Source organism: Phasianus colchicus, chromosome 5 (assembly GCF_987193195.1).
Source record: "Phasianus colchicus chromosome 5, bPhaCol1.hap1.1, whole genome shotgun sequence".
In the NCBI taxonomy this organism is placed as follows: Eukaryota; Metazoa; Chordata; class Aves; order Galliformes; family Phasianidae; genus Phasianus; species Phasianus colchicus.
The window spans coordinates 8,966,768-8,989,613 of NC_143440.1; the positions used below are offsets into that span (position 1 = coordinate 8,966,768).

At 44.1% G+C, this 22,846-nt stretch overlaps 1 protein-coding gene and 1 long non-coding RNA gene across 10 annotated transcripts in view; one reads left to right on the forward strand and one right to left on the reverse strand.

Annotated features, from left to right (window-relative positions):
- Positions 1-22,846, reverse strand: part of PARVA (parvin alpha) — a 64,245-nt gene that overhangs the window by 37,780 nt on the left and 3,619 nt on the right. The window contains exons 1-4 of one of the 9 annotated variants that reach the window (XM_090140417.1): positions 19,945-20,025; positions 18,574-18,982; positions 13,898-13,966; positions 13,361-13,451 (exon numbers count right to left, since the gene is read on the reverse strand). The exons of 1 other annotated variant lie outside the window; for it this stretch is intronic. In XM_090140417.1, the coding sequence (XP_089996543.1) occupies positions 13,361-13,385 (25 nt within the window). In that variant the 5' untranslated portion in view covers positions 13,386-13,451; positions 13,898-13,966; positions 18,574-18,982; positions 19,945-20,025. Of the gene's footprint in view, positions 1-5,448; positions 5,656-8,609; positions 8,652-13,360; positions 13,452-13,897; positions 13,967-18,573; positions 18,983-19,944; positions 20,037-22,846 lie in introns of those variants that run through there. 7 more of the 9 variants (XM_090140416.1, XM_031613856.2, XM_031613857.2 and 4 more) reach the window with 7 other exon arrangements.
- LOC116242856 (uncharacterized) lies at positions 20,173-22,598 on the forward strand. Its single transcript, XR_004169831.2, has 3 exons — positions 20,173-20,243; positions 21,288-21,341; positions 21,446-22,598. It is a non-coding gene; the product is annotated as an uncharacterized LOC116242856 (long non-coding RNA).

Sequence of the window (22,846 nt, forward strand, 5' to 3'; positions counted from 1 at the left end):
AAAAAATCTAAATCTAATCTAATTTAAAATGCCAGGAATCACATACACGGAGAATGAGAAGGCAGAACTCATGTTATACGTAAGTAGAACACAAATGGGGAATCACATAAAATGTTCAGCTACCCAGAAATTATGGGTTGGATCTCTGGCAGTGCCAAACGCTGTCACTGCATAAATGCAGTCAGGGAAAGGACGCCTCCAGACAGGCTTCCTGCCTTCCCCACTCCTCACAAGGATGATGTGAGGCTGGCATCTGGGACTTCAAGGGTGGCTCGGGGCATGAATTACATTACTTTGTCACTGAAGGTCTCAGGGGTCCGCTACACTTTCTGAAATCCGATTGTTGAACTCACTGAAAAGCTCTTCACCTTCCACAGTCTACATAAGTGAGGACATGTATGACGTGAAACTTTCACAGAATCACAGAATCACAGAATCACTAAGGTTGGAAAAGACCTATAAGATCATCCAGTCCAACCATCCACCTGTCACCAATGGTTCTCATTAAACCATATCCCTCAACACAACATCCAAACGTTCTTTGAACACCTCCAGGGTCGGTGACTCCACCACCTCCCTGGGCAGCCCATTCCAGTGCCTGACCACCCTTTCAGAGAAGTAGTATTTCCTAATATCCAGCCTGAATCTTCCCTGGCGAAGCTTGAAACCATTCCCTCTAGTTCTATCACCAGTTACACGAGAGAAGAGGCCGACCCCCAGCTCGCTACAGCTTCCCTTCAGGTAGTTATAGAGAGCAATAAGGTCTCCCCTGAGCCTCCTCTTCTCCAGACTGAACAATCCCAGCTCCCTCAGCCGCTCCTCATAAGGCCTGTGCTCCAGACCCCTCACCAGCTTTGTTGCCCTTCTTTGAACACGCTCCAGGGCCTCAATGTCTTTCTTGCAGTGAGGGGCCCAGAACTGGACACAATACTCAAGGTGCGGCCTCACCAGAGCTGAGTACAGGGGAACAATTACTTCCCTACTCCTGCTGGTCACACTGCTTCTGATACAAGCCAGAATGCCATTGGCCTTCTTGGCCACCCGGGCACACTGCTGGCTCATGTTTAGCCGAGCGTCAACCAACACCCCCAGGTCCATTTCCTCTACACAGTCTTCAAGCCATTCCACCCCAAGCCTGTAGCGTTGCTTGGGGTTGCTGTGGCCAAAGTGTAGGACCCGGCATTTGGTCTTATTAAACCTCATCCCATTGGCTTCAGCCCAGCTCTCCAGCCTGTCCAGATCTCTCTGTAGGGCCTCGCTACCCCCAGGCAGATCGACACTTCCAGCCAACTTGGTGTCATCTGCAAACTTACTGAGGGTGCACTCAATGTCCTCATCCAGGTCATCAATAAAAATATTGAAAAGGACAGGCCCCAGCACCGACCCCTGGGGAACACCACTCGTGACCGGTCGCCAGCTGGATTTAGCTCCATTGACCACCACTCTCTGGGCTCGACCCTCCAGCCAGTTCCTTACCCAGCCAAGAGTGTACCTGTCCAAGCCACGGGCTGCCAGCTTCTGCAGGAGAATACTGTGGGAGACAGTGTCAAAGGCCTTGCTGAAGTCTAGGTAGACTACATCAACAGCCTTTCCCTCATCCACCAGGCGGGTCACTAGATCATAGAAGGAGATCAGGTTGGTCAAGCAGGACCTACCCTTCGTGAACCCATGCTGGCTAGACCTGATGCTCCAGTTGTCCCGCACTTGCCGCGTGATCTCCCTCAAGACAATCTGCTCCATAACCTTCCCTGGCACCGAGGTCAGGCTAACAGGCCTGTAGTTCCCCGGGTCCTCCTTACAGCCCTTCTTGTAGATGGGAGTCACATTGGCAAGCCTCCAGTCTTCTGGTACCTCACCAGTCAACAAGGAGCGCTGATAGATGATGGAAAGCGGCTCAGCTATCACCTCCGCCAGTTCCCTCAGCACTCTCGGGTGAATCTCATCCGGCCCCATGGACTTGTGACAGTCCAGTTGGAGTAGAAGGTCTCTGACCGTTTCCTTCTGAATCATGGGTGGTTTAGTCTGGTCTCCAGCCGAGACCACCTGGTCGAAAAGTGGAATATCCTGAGGATAACTGGTCTGACCTTTAAAGACAGACGTAAAGAAGGCATTCAGGACCTCTGCCTTTTCTTTATCCTCAGTAGTCACATTCCCGGCTTCATCCAGTAAAGAATGGAGATTCTCCTTAGTCCTCCTCTTACTGTTGATATATTTGTAAAAGGATTTCTTGTTTCTTTTTATTCCAGTGGCCAGGTCGAGCTCAAGCTGGGCTTTCGCCTTTCTGATTTTCTCCCTGCATATCTTAACAACTTCTCTGTATTCTTTCTGAGTTGCCCGTCCCTTCTTCCACAGGAGGTAGATTCTCTTTTTCTCCCGGAGCTTCAAGAATAGTTGCTTATTCATCCACGCCGGTCTCCTTCCCCGCCGGCTCATTTTGCAGCTCAGGGGGACAGCCCGCTCCTGCGCCTGTAAGACTACCTTCTTGAAGAGCAACCAGTTGTCTTGGACCCCTTTACCCTCTAAGACTGAATCCCAGGGGACTCCCCCTACTAGTCTTCTAAACAGTTCAAAGTCCGCCCTCCGGAAGTCCAAGGTAACAGTTTTGCTGTTCTTCCTCCTGGCTCCACCAAGAATCGAGAACTCTACCATCTCATGGTCACTCTGTCCAAGACAGCCCCCAACCTCCACATCTTCCACCAGACCTTCTCTGTGAACAGCAGGTCTAGCGGGGCAGCTCCTCTCGTAGGCTCTCTCACCAGCTGCATCAGAAAGTTATCCTCTATACACTATTTCCCATCTTAGGCTGAGATTTCACTGCGCTGAGGAAATTCCCAGCTGTTCCAGCAGCCTTGGTTTAAGGCCCCTCTGCATCACTTTCACAACCAGAACGAAGCCCTGTGAAGCAATGCCAAGGTGCTGCCCAAGCAGTGCACTATTCACTTACCAAAATTGAAATGTGAAGATTTAATTGTGATTTTCCAAAGCACGTGCTATTGGCTAAAGCTCGCCTTCCTGGACACCTTAATTTTAATCTTTATGCTGACATCAATGCTGACATCAATGTAACCTCCTCTCTCTTCCTTATTTACCAGAGCTAAAATCCAGAAGTGAATTACCCTCAAACAGGCTGTGTAATGAAAGGGAGGGGGGACAAACATCACAGTTTACTTACAGATGTGCGATTATCAAACTGTGTCTTTCCCAAATAACACAGGTGAACACTGACAAATGTCATTCAAAAGGGGCAATTCTGACTAGACCTAACTGGCAACTGCAAAAAATGAGTTGACAAAAATAAAATCCCATCACCTATATTATGACTGACAGGTGGCTTACGAGATCTGGGGGGCCCACAGCTCCCCCAGCACATTACTGATCTTTGCAGCACACCTTCAAGGCACAAGTGTTATCGAGTGCAGGCAGGCAGCTTTTTTCTTAAATGCATGGACGAAAGAGAATGATGTTATAGCTATAAATATACATACTTCTTTACAGCTTATATCATAAACAGTACCTTTACAACAAACGTAGGTGCAAACAGCACACGTGAAGGCTGGTAAGGCAGCCTCAAACAGCAAGAGCTACTCCCTGCCATCAAACCAGGCTTTACCCAGGTGTGAAACCTTCACCTAGAGCCTGGCTCGCTGTTACATGCTGACATTTCAGACCTAATGCTGGAATTGCTCTCCTCTCATTTTCTGTGTAAATAACACTGGATTGAAATCTAAACTTGACGACTCTTCTGAAAACAGAGACAAGACTTGAAAGTCAGCAAAAGATCAGCGACATAAAACCAGTCCGCAGATCAGACCTCAATCCTAACTCCTGCTGATCTCTCTCATAGTATAAAAATATTGCTCAGCAAGAGTAAAGGCAGCACAGTCAGTTACTGAATAGTTTGCTCAGTGTTATGATATTGTTTCCCAGGCAAAAAAACGACAGCGTAGTGATTTACAAGGGGTCCAAAATGGACTCACAGTTTGTGCCAGGGTAAAGAAAAAATCCTTGATTTATAGACTTGCACACGAACAAGCCCCTCATTCTTACTCTCTCCCTGCCTTCCATTTAGTCTTTGTGTTACTTGAGTTGGATTTCCTTTAGGTCTGGGTTCTATTCGCTAAGCTGCATTAATACACCAATTCCATCCTGCGATCTCCTTTGCTAGAATATTGCCAAGCTGGCAAGATGGTTCCTGTGCGACTACTTTCCCTGACGTGCAGTAAGCTATTTATTGACACACCGCCGTTCCCAAGCCATTCTGCACCTATGCAGTGAACTGGATAGCAGTTCCATATGTTGGAGCTGCTACACTTCTCTGGAAAATTGTATTACTTTGGGTAAATAAAACACTGGGAGCAGCAGGAAAAGTATCATAAAAATGCAGCCGAGTTTGTTTCATCCTGCCTCCATCAGCAAATTTGGTCTATGACCTTCGCATATGAGTCATGCAAGCACTTTGGAACTTGCAGTGATTTATATTTTAAGGATAGGAAGTTCAAGGCTTACATTTCTATTCCCCAACCATACATTATTTTTCTCCAAACACAATTCCTTGATAATTATCTATGAACTAAAATGCATAGGCATCCTTTTTGCCTAATTTGTGGTGCGTATTAACCAAAACCATTCATCTCAATAACCAGTCCCTGTGTTCTTGGCAGAACATTGCTGATGTGTAGGTTATTCCTGGAACCAGACAAGGCAGATGCTCTCATCATAGCTTTAGTCACGGAAACATGCTTCTACCAGGCATTGTTTGTGAAAAAGGAAATTCCCAGCATATCTGTCAAAAACAAGGAGTAGTAGGGTACAACACTTTATAAATAAAAGTAGCTCATTTTTAATGCAGATCTCAGTATGTTCAACAAATCAAATAATGTTTTTTTTGAGCTTAGGGTCCTGCTGCAAAGTCTTTTGTATTCACAACCCCACTCCTCCAGCCCTACACATGCAAACAGATGCAGAGCAACAAGTTAAACTACCACGTAGGCACAGCAAAGCAAACATTCTGTCCATCACACAGACTATTCCACTTGCCGGCAATTTTTCAAGTCAGTGTATATGACCATTATGTACACTGCTGTTTGCTGTTGTCCTGCCACTGTCAGCACCGCTGACTAAGCCAATCAGGCAATCCCAAATCAAGCAGGACTGTTTCCAAACTCCTGCAGGACATTACAGAACTGCATGCAAGCATCTGTGGGCTGGACAGCTGTCTCCAAGAGTTGACAGCACTTCCTTACGTGGGCACACTCTAGAACAGTGAGAAAGGTAAGCCTCCAGCACACTATGCAACTCTGGTACTAATTCCAAATCCCCGAAGTCTGAATTTTAATCCAAGAAAAGTTGGTGACAGTGTTCCAAGCACATAATTCATTCGAGAAACCATCCAATGGTCATTACCTGGGTGACCTAACACTTCACCATGTGGTCTCACAGGGCTCTTACCTGGATTCACAGTCTGCTTTGATGAGAGCTAGCAAAAGAAACTTCTTTTCAGTTTCTCTATGCATTACTGGTTGGGTGTTGGATCCACAAACCTCTGTTTTCCATGATCTGTTTGATACAATATACATCACATCACTTGGAAGACAAGTTTAAGAGGAAGGTCTCACTGGGTTTAAAGAGATCATCTGTTTCTTTTCTGATGGGGACCTGTAAGAACAACAGTAATGGTATAAAAACCAAGCTACTATAAATGTTTGTGTCATCTTGGCTTCCACCTCTTCTTTTAGATTACCCTCTAGAGACCAAGTCAGGAATTACTATAGCAGTTAGCTGTAACTGATTAAGCACTCTTTGCCCTCTTTCTGTAAAAATTTACCAAATAATCCCTTAAGTGAGTAAAAAGAAATCCATTCCTACAGCTAAATCCTATAGAGGCAACACATAGTCAGCACATAGGATAGTTTGTTACAGCAAAATCAAAACTATCTAGCACATAGGAGTCCTGACTGCCTGGGGTGGCACTGCTGTTCCCCTGTTCTATATTCAATTGGCCCTGAACAAATGAGAACTGGTCCTATCTGAGTTTTTCTAGAGTACTGGCAGTGATCAGTATTTCCACTTTATCTAATGAGCAATCTCTGGGCTACTGCAAATCTTAAGTTGGCAGATTAATCTAGATGGAACTTTGTATCCACGCTTAGAAAGCCATGATGTTATGATGCGGAATACCAATAAGAGAAATCATAATACCACTACACCTTGCTTTAAAACTCTACTCTGAAATACAGACTTTAACTCAGCTGAGTATTAATTTTTAGTCTGAATGAGATAAAGGCAGGTGAGAACGCCTGGCTGAATGATTCTTCAGCTCAAGCACAAAACCTGATCTCCCAGAGAGCTCCAAACTCACTTTTAGAACTCTGTGAAACATTACATTTGTGAACAAATTAATCCTAGATTTCCTGTTAGCTCTCCAGATGTAACCACAGACCCAAAAACTCCTGCTTTTCTTCACATACACCCATTTTCATTAGCACTAGAATGCAAGTCAGGTAAACACTGTCCTTAGTCACTTGTGCAGCCCAATTGCTATTAACAAGTCTGTTGAGGCAGCCAGGATAGCGTTCAAACCCTTTTTTTATAGCTGTGGTTGCTCTATGGCATTAACAGGAACAAAGTAAAACCTCCCACTTGTTACTGAGGTAAGCATCTGCTGACACTGGGCACAAACAAGGGCCAACAAATCCCGGTTGTTAAAGAACTACAGTGGCACTGTAATCCTCACCATATCACTCTGCTGCAGATAATGATCGTTATCACTGTTTTATGGAAAACAGACAAAAATGAGAATTTGCCTGCAGCCTCAGAACAGAACCAGGGTCAGCACTCGGGGGCAGCTGGCTCCCAGACACAAGCTGCAGTCAGTCCCCTAATCTGCCTGAATAAGTTCCACAGACACACCAGGCCACCACCTTTTGATCAGCCCTTCATTCTGAAGCAAGCTGCTCACCTGTCACCTTGTACATCTGGCTGTCACCCCCAGCCCTTGGATGTTGTCACCCTTCCACTCTCTCACCTCAGTGCTGCTGCTGCCTCTTCCTCCCCACCTGCACTTCTGTGGCTTCCTCTTCCCCACCCTACAACCCGAGGCACAGAGCCAGAGCTGGTATGTCCAGCAGAACTTTTCTGGGTCCCACAGGGAGCTGAACCAAAAGTTAAACACTGAAAAACAGCCCTCCATGTGCCCAATTCGATTTATCATATTTTGAATGCAAGTATTAAAATAAATGTAAGGACTATTAGCTCTCATGGCCCACATACTGGCACCTTAAATTGACTGAACGTTCTGCCTCAGAAGTCATTTTGCCCCTCAGAAGGAGAAAGTGTAGACAGTTGGCTTCACATTAGTAATGGTGTATGTTGTGTAGCCCTCAGTGGTCTCTTGTGAGTTCTGTAAAAATCTTTTCAGGCAATTTTCTAAGGTCGTATTTTAAAAACACTACAAAAAGAATCTGCTCAGTCTACGCTTCTAGAAACTGGTGCTGTCAGAATTAAGTTCAAAAGTACCACAGTGGCAAGAGAAAATACCTCCTAGATGATTCAAGGCTTCAATGGCAGCTTAGTGCCTAAAGTGAAGATGTCACCTTTAACAACGAAAGGAATCTACCATTTTGTTGAAGAGTACCAGCCAGCCAGCCTGCTCTGATGAACAAACAGGAGATTTCCAGGTTCTGGGCACTCACACAGTAAACCTGTTGGTTTATAATTACAGCTCTCTTTGCTTTGCCAGAGCATGGAGAAAAGGGCAGGCAGAGGCTGAGAGCTGCCCCAGTAGCACCTGCATGCAAATGCAGTGCTATCAGCTTAGGGGCTCCAGAGGAGACCACTTGCCCTAAGTAAATGCAGTTTAACAGCAGCTCCTAATAAGAGGAAGGAAAGGAGGGAGAGAAAGGAAAGTGATAGGAGACAAAAGGACTTTATAAAACAGGGCTTTATTGCTTTCATTTGTACCATTTTCTCTTTGTTCTGTTTAAGCACTGAACTTTCCAATTCTAGATACTGCACAAAAGAAGTACCTGTCTAAAAAAGTTTATTTCATTCTGGAACTGTCTCGCAAAATGCCTCACAGACTCCGCACTCCATTATTAGGAGGAACAATTGAACTACCTCTAATTAATTTGGCACAGCCTTTGCTTCTGATACCAATCAAATCATCATTAATGGGGAGTTTGTGCTCTCATTACGGCACAAAACGGGTACTAATCTTCTCATGAAGATTTTTGGACCATAGACAGTGTTTGAGGTCAGTGTAGCTGGCTTCTCCCGTGCCTTTCCCCCCCAACCTCAGCTTTCTTTTTTTTTTTTTTTTTAAACAGGATGGAAAAAAATTATAATGATGTGCTATTTAGTACCTGGATACAAATCCACATTCAGGTTGCCTACAGTGAAAGACCGAAACCAGCTCAATATGAAGAAAACTCAGTCTAAGAAAATAAAGATTTTAGTAGCTCACAGAGCTCAAATTAAACACTTAAATAGGTAACACTAGATATTTCTCATGCTGCCGCCCATTTCTCTATTTATTTTTATCTGCAGGATCAGGCGTGTTAGAGAGGGAGGCCTGGTTAGAATTGCCTCAGCCATCATTCTTGGTTACTTACATCTGTGGTCAATTTTCCACACTTTCTTCCATAAAAGGTAAACGAGGCACTGTACTTGCAACAGGATAATCTAAACAATATGAACAATGTTACTGTTAAAGACCATCTGGCTCATCAAGCGCAGCCCCAGACTTTTAACTCCTTGAATAAAGTGTGGAACCCCACAGCGGATTTTTTTTTTTTTTTTTTTTTTTAATCCAAAAATAATTTTTAAAGCACTGGAAGTAGAGCTCCCGGAGATACGTGGGATCTGGAGCGTAAAGAAATTCGTTTTCTTATTTCACCCTTTCTGTATCCTACATCTGCCGCAATCCAAGCTGGAGACAGGCATTCAGACGTCACATTTCTCTACAAAAAGCCCTCTAAAATGCTCTGCAAGAAGCTGTGTGCCAGCTGTACGCGCAGGGCTGCGTTTCCGAGGGGAGACAGGAGGGTTAAGTATTTCACAACTCAACCTAACGCTGGATCCCGCCACTTCTTAAAAGGTAACAGAAGTCAAAGAAGGGTCACCAGAATGGCAGGAAAACACGTGGGTGGGGTGAGGGCGAACAGTACCAAAGAAGGCTTTTAATTGTGTGCAACCGCTTATCTGGTAGATAAAGTAACAAGCGGCCGGTCCCTGGGAGGAAAACACGTCGGAACAAGGCTGGAACAAAACTCGCTGGCAGAAGGCGAGCCGGCAGGGCGGACAGGGAGTGCTGGGCAAGGCCGAGGCGCAGAGCAGGGCCGTGAAACACACACACACAGGCAGCACCCACTGCGGAGGGGTTTCCTTCTGCTCCTGGAGGCCTGCGTAGCACAGCCGCTGTGGGCACGGAGGAGTTAAATATCCTCACGCATTTAAAGGCCTACAGGCTCCAAAATGCGCTTTTTCCAACTGAGCAACAGCTGGAATTAAATGTTGTCGGGCTTCGGTCAGTCTTCTGTCTGCTGCAACTCCACAAGTGCTGTGCACACAGCGGGTTAACGGCCCCGCTGGCTGGGCTGTAACAGAGGGCAGGGCTTTGCTTCTCCAGAGGGCTTTTTCTTCTCTCCGAAGTACTTTTAATGGCATTATTAAAAAATAAAAATAAATAAATAAATAAAAATACCCCACAACTGTTCTCGTGAAATACTTCAATGCTTCTTATTTAATTTCTAAAGATATTTTTGGAAAGCAAAGCAAATGAATTAGAGCATAGTTGGAGCTTTTCTTGTAAACAACACGAGAATTAATTTTCACAATCATTGGTTCCTTGCTTTAAATCCTACATTTTGCTTTAACCAGAAACATCACCCAAGCTGGTTTCTAGGTAAAAGTGCCCACGAGTGAACCTTCCCCTATAGCAGAAGTTCTCCAGCCACTCCCCAGAATGTGCCCACAGACTTTCTTCACACGTCTGCTCTTATTTGGATCTAGTCCTCACTTAAGCTAGCTTACTGTAAGCCCCCTGCACTGTATGCTGACATACATATGCTAAATTCTTAGCTTAGAAAATGTTTTTAAGATGCAATCATGGCACTTTTTTATTTTCAAAGAAATCTAATTTAAAATATGCTCATGACTCATCATTAAAAAAAAAAGGAGCTTTGTTACAGTAACCAAGATAGGTCAGGCAGTTCTATGATTAATAGGGTCAAAAAGCTACAATTCATTTTTAAATCATCAGTTGCTTGCACTGTAACAATTAACCCTATCTGGTGAGTTCTGCCTGCACACCAGCCAAAAGTGTAATACTTCTCAGAGAAGGAACATCATACAGTGAAACAGTAACTCCAGTGCCCTTCCATGCATGCTTTTCTCAAAGCCCCTTCAAAAAAAAGTAAAAAATTTATCTGAATTCAAGTTCTTTTGTGCACAACTTTTCCAAAACAAATGGAAAGCAGTCATACCCAAATGGCTGTTTTCCTGCCAAAGCATCCTAGTCTCCAGCGTCTTTCATCACATTCACACTTAACCCATAACATTTTTCAGCTAAAAAGCTCTTTGAAAAGAAATTCTCATCGTCACTCCGTTTTGCGTAGCTAGAAACTGAGGCACACAAGTATTCAAATCTGATGCAGGAACCTGTGCCACCACATGAGCACTGCTTTCATCATACCTTGTTCCCAAACTTGTTGCTTGTTCTCACTCCCATGTTATCATCCATCATCTCTTGCACAAACATTCACAGGCCCTTATGGCAAATTACGTCAGGGAAGAGCCTCAGATTAAAAGTAACCAATCACTACCAAAGGTTAGTCCTAACTCACATCAGTTCTCTGAGCTCGGATGTTCTGCAATCACATGAACGCTTGGGATGGCCTAACACCCCAGGAATTACAACGAGAGCAGGATTCCGTCCTTCACTCTGCTTGTAGGGCTAATGGAACTACAGCAGAAGTGCTCAAACTGAAGACAAAGGTGGTCCTGCTTTCTGATGCCTTGCTGTGCACACAAAATCACACATCCTCAGGACCGCGTCATCATTCACTAGAGAAGGTGAACAGGGGATACTCAGTCAAAAAGCAGTATTCCAATAAATAAACAAACACACACAATTTATATTAAGGTATGGATCTCTAAAAAGCTCATGGCAAAACTGAGAAACTCCCCACGCAACCCACTGAAGGTGTCAACAACTCCATGCAGTCAGCTGCCAAACGGGAAAATTCACCCAGGATAGGTATTTGGAGAAAGTCCGGTAGATGTGCATGCAAGGACTTGCACAAGACAAATTGTTGGAGGCTGGTAAAACATTCTGAAGAGCCACACTCTTCTCAAACTCCTCTCCAGCTGCACATCCCTGGTGTGTAAGTGCTATGTTGCTCTGGCCTGTGCTAACCCATCTTTACGTCTCTCCGTCCTAACTAGAGAGAGACAGTTGCTACTTAAAAATAAGCTAATTAAGTGAAATCTTAAACTAATGTATACAATCCAGATTTAACATTTCTATTTAGATGGCAGATGTGAGAAAATAATTATACCCATGAGCAACTGTGAATGAACGATGAGAGACATCAACTACCTTCAGTTCTGCATGAGGCCTAAAACCCACAGAGACTCTTCAGCTCAGAAACACTCATGCGGTGCCACTGCTGATGCCAGATGGAGAACAGGACTCTCTCTGCAAGAGCAAAGAACTGAAGATTCACCAGAAGACCATTCATGTCCTCAGCCACTCTCTATGGGCACAGGCTTCAAGTACAATAGCTCACATTAAAGAAATCTAAGCCACATACACATGCACGTACACTTCATTTCTTCTTGAATTCCTACAAAGAGTCAGATTCATTTGGGGCCCAGGTACTAAGTAGAAGTCAAAAGTAGTGCTGCATAAATACGCTCTGAGCACATGATTTGTCCAAACTAGAAACAATCATTTCTTTCTCTCTTTCCTCCTAACGTTTGATTTCAATAAGTATATCAGAATCTTTGCGCATAGCAAGTAAACAACCTGTCTCCTTTAAGAGAGAATGAAGCTAACAGAGATCTCTTCTGAACAAAGCAGCAATCTCCTCCTTTTCTGGAGAATGAAGTTACAAAAAACGGTAGTGGCATTTTGCAGATGAAATCCCTGAAAGCAGAAACTGCACATTCTGACCCACATGCTGCAGTAAAATGAATAAATAAATGAAAATGCTTGAGCTGCTGCTTCTTCTGCAAAGGTTTCAGTGATGGCAACAAGACTGCACGAGGATGCTTTTAAAGCCTGGTAAACTAACTGTAAGACAAGGGGAACTCTGCTAAACATAGACTCCACTACAGTGTCTGGCTGAAGCAACTGAAGAAACTGCTGTAGCTGATTGTGCTGTCTCTGGGCCTTGGCATTCATTATTTAAGTTCAGTGGAAACTGTTCAGCCTTGAAGTAGACTGACTCATCCACTTTAAATTTCAATTTCCTGCAAACGATCCATTAGTTTCTGGCAAGTTTCACACTGCACTATACTTCCATGAAAAGATCAGTTCCCAAACTCTGGTTTCTACAATGCTTTTTGTAATAGAGGTTTATTAAACACAGAAACTGGAGTTACTCCTGCCCTTAAAAAACAGACTATGATTCTCACCTGACAATTTCCAACACGTGGCTACCAAGGGTAAATGAATGGCCCTGTTCCTACACATTCTCTTCAGATGTACTTGTTGGGACAAGTCCTACTGGGCTCCACTACACTCCAAATGCAACGGGCATTTATATGAAAACAGAAGTTGCTGTTAAGATGCATAGGGATAAGTTTCACCCAACCAGGAAAATATACAAATATTTGCACAATACCTGCAATTCTCCAAAAAGTGCACTCTTACACTTTTCTGGGTTTTCCAAAGGCTGAAGCAAGCCACAAGTAAGTGTTACTTCCATCATTTGCAACTACAATTGTTTTTTAAATTTACTATTTCCCTTCAAGTATTTTGTCACCAAGCAGTATCTGAAATACGTCAATAACACAAAATGGAAAATAACTGTGGTGTCTTCAGTGCCACCATTCAGTAACTGTAGATGGATGTGGTCTAGCAAATAGTGATTAGAAAAATTCTTTGTCTTATGTCCCCGGGATATAATTATTTAGAAATGAAAAAGAGAGCAAATCATTAACACCCATATATGTGAAGAAAACTTTCAACGTGCTTGGTAGGATTCCAAACCCATATATGCTCCAGTTCAGCTAATACAGTAGAAAGGCTTTTTGCCCTAAAACTATTTTATTGCATTTGTGCATTTTGCAGAGTGTGGGGCTGTGTTCATCCATGCTCTGAGAATGCTACAGCAAACAATAGCAGAGATTTGCTCACCTGAGCATACCCTATATGGATCCATAAATGGCAATCATGAACAGGTTGCAGTTTTCACGTTCTTTCAGTTCCCCAGTCTTCTCTCCTGGGACTGTCAGCAAGAACAGATAATTAACTGAGATCTGTGAGATACTCTAACTCTTCACAAGAACTGTCCTGATCTCATCCACATAATTTTACTTAAGTGATGCAGCCATCAAATGGTAATGGATTTTTTGGCCGCTATGGGAAAGTTCAGATGTGACAATCTAGGCAAGATGGTCTAGTAGCAAGAAAGTTTTACATAATATAAGAAAGCTCCAAAAAGTTTTGAAAGGCTTGCTTTTATGTGTTTTAAAATATCCTGCATTAGACTAAGAAACATCTGTGGGAACTTACGATATCCAGATACCTAAAAAGATACTTACGTATTTGGGTGTTGAAAAGACAGTTATCAGCCCTACAGGTGCCTGAATCCTAGCTGGTAAAGTTCACTGAATACCTAGTTCTCTAGTGCTGGACTTGAAAACAGCTGTTCAAATTCAGACAGACACAAACCTTATCCAGAAGACAGGTGCTTGTCTGCTGCCCCTCTATCCCACACTAAACTTTGCAGAAGTATATCCCCTGTAAGCAAGATATGCAAAGATGACATATCAAAGTTAAAATACTTATCACCTACTGCAGACTTTCCTTACTTTCTGCAAGCAAGGTGGCATTGGATGTTTCAGAGTAATGCTATCTTTCTTTATTTTTCTGCTATGGATGTTACTTTAGACCAGAAAGAAGTCTCTACTGCCTTGCTGAAATCACAGGGAAGCACCCCCAAAGACCTGTTAAACACTCGAGCAATTAGCATAACTTAGCCCCTTTTTTCTGAGTTTCTGGTTTTCTTTTTTTTAATCAAATTTAATTACCATATTTTGAAGAGGTGTCATTTCTTGTAGCTACACTTAAAGCTCAGCATACCTGACAAAACAATTTCACTCACTCTTCTCCATTTTCAAGCCCTGTAACAGTTTGTACCTGATGCAGACCTTAAGCTCAGTGCACTCGGGCTTGATCCATATCTGTAACTCTTTAAGCACATGAATGGTTTCTTGACTCCTCCACTTGACTTGTCTGTTTGCATGATTATTGTTAAGCAAGGAATTAAGAACTCTGTCAGACTGATCACAAGCACTTAGCATCTGAACACTATGTAATTTTACTCAGTTGAATGAGAAAACTTTACCCCAAATTTCATTTTTATGTAGCTGCCTACATAGAGGTCTACTTTCCTGATGGAAGAATAAAATACAAGCATTCTTATCTCTCTGGGATTTATTCCTGAAATTGGAGACCAATGGTTTGAACTGGGGAACTGAATGAAGCAAAGCTGTCTACTAGTCATCTAGGGGTTAAGCTAATTTGTTAGTGCTCAAGCTATTTCTTGCCATCAGCCACTGTGGATCCACTCTTTAAATTCTGAAAAGAACACCAACCTTTAATCTGTGGTATTAGTTCCTTTAACAAAATGGAAGATTATGCCTTTTTCCCCACAAGCCTTCATGCAAAGCTTAGCTCTCTTCCATCTGGTCTGGCTAATTAAATGTAAGTTAACATTAAGTTAAGAGCCAGCTTCAGCCCACAGACCTTCTATTCTGTGACTGCAGATTTATTAATTGGCCCAACTATCCAAGAATTTAGTTCCAACTTTTGATTACTTCTATTTTCTTTACGCTCTCGTGAAAACAGGGCGATATTTTTGAAACCACATTTGCATCATTTCAGCTCAGAAACACCAAAAAAATACACTAATAAGATTCTGAACAGCCATAATACTGTCAGTTTTTTCCTTCTGTATTTGACGTGTTAATAAAGGATCGCAGTAAAGTGTGAAGGATCTGCCTATTACGCACAAGATGTGGGCTCGCTGGAGCTAGACGCTTCTAAGCTGGCTGTGACCCACAATCTGGCCCTATATGTACTAGGACCAGGGCTAGTTGTTGCATTCCTTATTCAGGCAAAGCTTTCTTTGACCTTAAGGGGTGTCAGTCTGAATGAAGAACAAGGGGATTAGATCTGGGGAGTTACTCATGGTACTCCTGCCCCCAGATAACTTCTGACAAAATCAGTTTGGTGCAGTTTGGAAAACTGCAGACATAAGTACCTAGCAATTCCACGATGGGCTTTGTGCTGTCTTGTTCTTAATACCAGCTGCAGGTATAGCAGTAATTCTGGCTCATCTATTTTGCTCTCTTAAAGTCAAAGAGGAAAACTACATGCTTTTAGACTTATAACAACTAATGTGGCAGATTCAGATTTTTGACTCTAACAGCTGATATTTTTTCAAGAGAGATTATTAGGAAGTAAAACATCTTAGATCTCTTAACCCAATCCCCCTCTTTTTCAATAGGGGTAAGGAGCTAATTATGAAACAGCATTTCTTTAGATATCTATCCAATGTAATGCCTGCTGCAGCAGTATGTAAAGCAAATTTAAAAAAAAAAAAGTACATCCTACAAATTTTCTGCCTAATTCACACACACACACAAAAATTAAGTACCAAGTGAGCTGGTTTTTATATGTGTATATATAGAGAAGTTCAGTTTTATATCAAGGCGTGCAAAAGAGAATTCAAAAACAAGGTTAAAAAAAAAAAGAAGCAAAATCAAAGACAAATTAGGAAAGGGAAGCACTGCTTTGTTTCCACCTTGTAAGCTGCAGATTGGCACGTGAGCACATCAAGTCAATGAATCTTTCCTGCCTCAGTTTCTCCAGAGACAGTAGGGATAAAACAAGTATTTACTTCTTCCTGACGAGCAAAAATCCCTGCATACTCAGAAAGGCGTGGATGAAAGCACTCTGTAAGGAGGGGCTGTCAGCAATTACTGTTATGTTGGAAATAGAAATGGCAAAATCATTCACTTTTAAGAGACTCTGAAAACAAAAACGCTGCTGTTGCAGACTACAGGCCGGCAAGCAACTCAAGATATTACGTCGATCCTCTAATCCTGCTTCTCCCTCACCCAGCAGGTTCTTAGTGCTTTTCTCACGAAGCTCCGACTCCGCAGCTCAGCACGGGGATGAGGTGCCGACGCGGAGCTATTCCCTGGACTCAGACAAAGCAACGTAGCTCAAGGCGTCTGACAAAACCCGCTGGGAGCAGCAGTTCGAGAACGACACACGAGAAGCGAAGGGCGGCCCGGGTTCCCGCGGCGGCGGCGGCGGCTTCCCCCGGCAGCTGGAGCCACCTTGTGCCCCGCGGCGCACCTGCACCCAGCGCCGGGGGAGCGGGGCGGCACGGCAGCACGGGCGGCCCGAGCCGAGCCGCCTCCTGAGCTGCGACGGAGCGCTGCCGGCGGCCGGGGAGCTCCGACTTGACACAACCGCGGCCCTCAACTGCGTCGTTCCAACAAAACCGCTCGGGCCTCTTCCCATCCTTCTCCCTCGTGCACCCCGGCGACAAGTTAGGCGTATCATCTTTTGGATCCGGTGCTGCAATACGTTATGCTGCATTTATTCCGAGCGCCCTGACATTATCCTTATCTTCTTTTGTGCCCAGCAGCGACCGCAGCTCCTATAATGTCGTTATTGTAATGAAGGACAATCTGAACCATTGACAGCGCTGCCTCGTTTGCTCTAGAATTCCCCGTGCACTAGTGTTCTTCTTAACCAGTACCTCACTACTCATAGTTTGCTGCTTTAAAACTGCCTACCCTTATGAGAAAAAAAAGTTATTAGGCCCCAGCCTGACTCGATGGGCTAAGAAGAAAGTCAGCAAGAAAAAAATAAATGGAAGGCAGTACGCTGGCAAAGTGTTTTGCCTTTCTTTACAGACATTGAAAATGGATTCACACCCTGCCAACCTATTCAGGCCGTTACCCAGGTGAGGAAGCTTATTTTGGCTTGCTTCAAAAGGGCCACCTGTACAGATACAAAAGAAAACGTCTCCCTCTTCTCCCAGTAAATGCACCCAAAGTACTTCTCCGCCTCAACTCTCCCTTTCATTAATCCAGCTCACAGTTGGATAAGTAGGGCATGGCAATTCAGACATCCTTGTCTGGAAATTCTGACCTTAACACCCACGTTTGCAGCACACGCAGTCTTGAGGCTGTCTATAGTCTTGTCTGTCTTGCGAACAACGAAGCCTGCTTGTTTGCTGAGCCACGTGGCCCGCAATACTCCCACAGCTGCTTAGCACCCAAGCCTCAGCCTGCCCATGATTCCAGGAAAACAAGCCCTCCCGAGCTCTGAGTTCCTGCACCCTCTCTCAATTCCCTTTCTCCAAGTGGCATTCCATAGGTTCACCACTAGTGAAGGTTAAGCTCACCCAGCGCCAGCTCAGTGCCACAGGCCGCTTGCTCTGCCAGAGCGTGCAACAGGAAGGGCACCACCAGATCTACATGAAGCACAATCAGAGGAGCCAAAAGGACTCGCCAATGACTCCAGCTACCAAGAATGACACGCAGAAATATTCCAGGAATTTTCTTTTGCAGAAATAATCAAGAAAAACAAGATCAACAAGGTATTACCCAATAATGGTAAACTATGCACTGGTTAATACATACACGAATCAGAAATCACGAGGAGAAATGAAAAGTCTTGAAGAACAGCAGTATTGCAAGATCATGACCAGTGTGCTACCTTGAATTCTGTATTAAATTCACATAAATAAGAATGTCTTACAGCATCACGTGCAGTTATTTCAGACAGGCTTCTACAAAACAAGCAGCAGCACATTTGGGAGACTGCAGAGTCTTGTTACTTAACCCTGCCAATCTTCAATACTGACTAAGGCCATCACTTGGTTGAACAGAGGCACAGTGCAGAGCCAGGTGCAGGATTAGGGGGAACAGATGGTGGCTAATCTTCCTAATACAGCTCTGCCAATACAACTCAGTAACTCGCTCCTGACCACTCACATTCCCATTTCTCTCTTTTTAATTTATTTTTTTTTTCTCCTGGTCCTTGGTTTTCTCTGGCCTGAGCACAGGTTGCCAAGGGATAGCTGCATGGAAGGCTAGGGATCCACACAGGGCTGCTGCTTTGATTTTGCTTTTGGTCCAAGACATTTTTTGTTTGTGTCTCAGCCTGGTCACCAAAATGAATGAACTCACTGGCTCACTACTCAGCACACATGCACACACACCCAGACCCACGAGGGCTAAGCATATTAAAACCAAGTCATGTTATCTATTAATAAGTATTAACACACCAAACATAAGCTGTGAGACAACACAAATACAGACCAAGGTTCCAAGTGTCCCCTCATCAAGCAGCACAGTGAAGAGCAGCAGGTTAAAAAGCTTCTACTCCCTCGTACTCAAAGAAGCACCAGATCTGCCATGAGTGGAGAAGGAAGGCATCAGGAACACAGACAGCACAAATAAAGTCCCACCCCAGCCTGCACTGGAAGAACTGTATGTGAAACAGCAAAGTACCACAAAATATCCTATTTTCCAGCTCCTCCTCTCTCATACAAAGTGGCATCACGCTGCTTCCAGCACAGCACTGACTGTACCTAAGCATGGCGTCAGCTGTCCTGTCAACATGCATCTCTCTCTGGTTTTGCTTGCATTTTAGTTAAGAGCTTATCATGAGTAACACAAGTCAACATCACCACACGAGGAACTGGTGTGAGGAGGAAGAGAACAGAACCTGTAAATGGGAAAGCACCAATATTTAAACAACGCCTCAACTACTGCTTTTGTAGAACTTCTCTTTATAAAGAACTGTGCTTCTGCAACTAATGACTTCACCTCCAGCAGCATCAGCATTTTGCTGAAGAAGACTGCAAAACCACGGATTAAGTTAAGAAGAAGCATTTGATTGCAGTTACAGTAAAGTAACAACAGAACCCGCTGTCCTTACCTCAATGTCAAAGTCATAAAGTCCCACATTCAACTATTCATTCTCCATGGGATGTGGCTTAATGGTTGCAGAAGACATAAAAGAGGGGGAAAAAAAAAGATATATCCCAGATATTCAGTTCAAGGGACCCTCATAGAAGTACAGACTGACACTTAGAGGAAGCTGGGTTTAGGCTGGAGGTTTCCAAGGTTTAGAACCTCTCAAACTAACTAAACCCAGAGAGAACTTCTCTCTGGCTAGAGTCTTGGACTCTTCTCTTACCTTCAGGACAGATTCCTTAAATGCTAAGGAAAATACTACAAACCTACAACTACAGATCTTCTTAATGGCATGCTCACTTTACTGAGGATGAAAGTGAGGACATCTTTATTGTAGTTCTACAGCTTCACTTTGTTATAGTTATCTTGATGTTGAAGGCTGAATGAATATTTCTGTGCACGCCTGGTATTGGAGATAGTATCTTTTAAATCTGGAGATGTAAACAAAAAGTTAAAATGGAGATAAAGGCACATCAGGCTGAAATGGTATCTAGCTAGCTCTCTTCTCACCACAGTTCTGTCCTGTAATTTGGAAGCACTGGAAGCTTTTCACCTGGTTGTTTAATGCTGATTTTACTTCACCACTTTCATCTTTTTTTTTTTTTTTTTTTTTTTTAATCTTTCATCTAGATAATTGGTATGCATCTAGTCAACTACAGCAGAGACCAGAAAGAATTGTCAAAAGATGCTGTCCCCACACCTTAACCATACCTGGCCAACTAGAGGCACGAGCTTGTTGAACAGGAGCACTCCACCTTGGGATGGTCTCCAGAGGTCCCCCTCCAATATCCACTGTTCAGTGAACCTGCACCCAAGCCTGCCAGTCTCTATGACATCACAGTCCAACTGGCAGCTTGTGGCCCACCTCTGTCCCTTAACCTACTGACTACAGATTTAGTTTTATCCTGTATGAAACCTAGAGAATTGCTGAGAATTAAGAAACCACTGAAATGGGGAAAATACAGGAAACACAAGCCATGTTTCTGTAGCAGCTATCTTACCCACATAATGTAAGTCAAATGCAAATATAGTGGCTTGATGGCCAGGTGCAGGCATTCAGAGATCAACCAAGTTACTGGCCATCCTGGGTCAGCACAGCCCAGACCCTGGCACCTGCCAGAAATGAGTTCTGAACACCAAAACAGGATGAGGCAAAATTCTTCCCTTGGCAAACCTTCCTGATGTTCAGGGATTTTGTGACCAAAAATCTGGTGAAAACAAAAACATTTTTTAGAATAACTTAGGAATCAGCTGTGACATCTGAAATTCAGAAATGCAGTCAGAAGCAAGATTTTCACATCTTTGAAACTCCTGAAGCCTATGAAGCCAAACAAACAAAAAGATCCCACAAAAGCCAAGTTTCCTGAATCCAAAACCAAAGAGAGAGGGAATTAGGTAAAACAAAACATTGCAATGACATCACGACAAGTTCTAGTAAAACTGAAACGTCAGAAATATTAAAATGCAGATTAATAGGAGGAAAAAAGCTATAAAAATATGCAAGGCATACAGATGAAGAACTCTGGGTCATAAATTACTGCGCATGGGGGCTACTGCCACAGTTTGTGAAAGTATAGTGCCTGAATTAATACACGGCCCTTGACTTAGTGTATAAGCAGTAACAAACACCCAACAGCAAATTGTTCAGTGAATCACAGTGCTGATTCAGTTCCTGCTGGTTGCAGAGGGCACAGCTGCAGAGGGAGGAGGCCGGCAGGCAGGAGAGAGGCAGACCCAAAAGCCACAGCAGTTGCTCCAGTACTTGTGCACACCCAGCAGAGCAGGGGACACCAGCTTACAACGTGCCAGCCCTGCCACTTAATCCAGGCCCAAGAGCCTGTCGGGAGGGCTACTGCCATCACAACAAAAGCAACAGTTGAGTTTTTCTGTTTACGCTGACAGAAGTGTTTCAGAGGCACTGAAACACTAGCAATCCTTTCAACCCTCAGAGCAGAGGACCCCATCCAGATATCCTGAGATCCAGTTTCAAAGGATTGAAAACAAAAAAACACCGCTCTCCTCCTGGTTAGTTTTTTCTTTACTTCTTTCCTAAGCCCTGCCTTGCGCTTAGAAAGGCTTGCAGCGACAGAATGACAACAAAGAAGCAGGTGAGCCTTCCCTCTGCTTTTCTTTCCACTTTCCCTGTTCCTCCCACTGAGCAGAAGTATTCCATCTGCTTTCTGGGACTGGCACCAAGGCAGTATTCCTCCAGGGGCAGAGGGGCAGGCTGTGCCCAGCACCAGCTGCACAGCTGGCTGTGATGCCCTGCCAGTACACTGGGGACATGTGAACGTGGTATGCTGCAGCAGCAGGGAAAGAAGATTATGCACACATTTCAGTTGTTATGCACTGAGGTTGGAGGTAGAACACATGAAGGCAGACATCAAAGCAACAGCTATCCTGATGGTGCAGGAAAGCCCAGCGCTGATGTGCCGACATGGTACAAACAGAAAGCAGAGATAGAAGGGTGCTGATAAAGCATGACATTTTCTCCTCAAAGGAAATACAGTGTGTGCCTGCAAGGCACCAGGACGGAATGAGCACACAGAAGCCCATTTTCATTTGTGCTACATGTTACCAGTGGATATTAGCAAGCGTAACAGTAGAGTTGACAGTTCTTCTTCCAATCCACATATTATGTATGGTATCAAGTGACAGCAGCAGCAAAAAATACACTTACAAAGTATTTAAGCTGATCTAGAATCCCCCACAGAAGAAACAAGCAGGTGAGCAGAACATGTCTACTGACAGAGATTTTTCACAGTCACAGAATTGTAGGGGCTGGAAGGGACCTCTAGAGATGATCCAGTCCAACCTCCAGCAAAGCAGACTCCCTAGGCCAGGTTGTACAGGTAGGCATCCAGGCAGATCCTGAATGTCTCCAGAGAAGGAGACTCCACCTCTCTGGGCAGCTCCGTCACCCACACTGTGAAGTTCTTACGCACATTTGTGTGAAACTTCCCATACTTCAGATTGTGGCCATTTCCCCTCATCCTTTCGCCATGCACTGATGAAAAAAGTCTGGCATCATTCCTTTGCCTTCCACACTTTAGATATTTAGAGGCATCGACCAAATCCCCTCTCAGTCTTCTTTTCCCAAGGCTGAACAGACCCAGGTTACTCAGCCTTTCCTCACACAGGAGATGCTCCAGGCCTTTCACCATCTTTGTGGCCCTCTGCTGGACTCTTTCCAGGAGATCCCTTTCTGTTTTGTACTGGGGAGCCCAGAACTGGACACAATACTCCAGCTGAGGCCTCATCAGGGGGAGGATCACCTGCCTTGACCTGCTGGCCACGCTCTTTTTAATGCACCCCAGGATCCCATTGGTCTTCTTGGCCACAAGGGCACACTGCTGGCCAACCTGTAGTCCACAGGAACACCCAGGTCCTTCTCTGCAGAGCTCCTCTCCAGCAGGTCAGTCCCCAGCCTGTACTGGCACAAGCTGTTATTCCTCTCTAGATGCAAGACTCCACACTTGCTTTTGTTAAACCTCATCTGGCTCCTCACTGCCCAACAAATTCTTCAACAAATTTTCTCCTGCGCTACTCAAAGACAAGTCACAGAAACAGGTCCAAAGAAAATAAGCCAAATATCTCAGCTAACAAAGGGCAC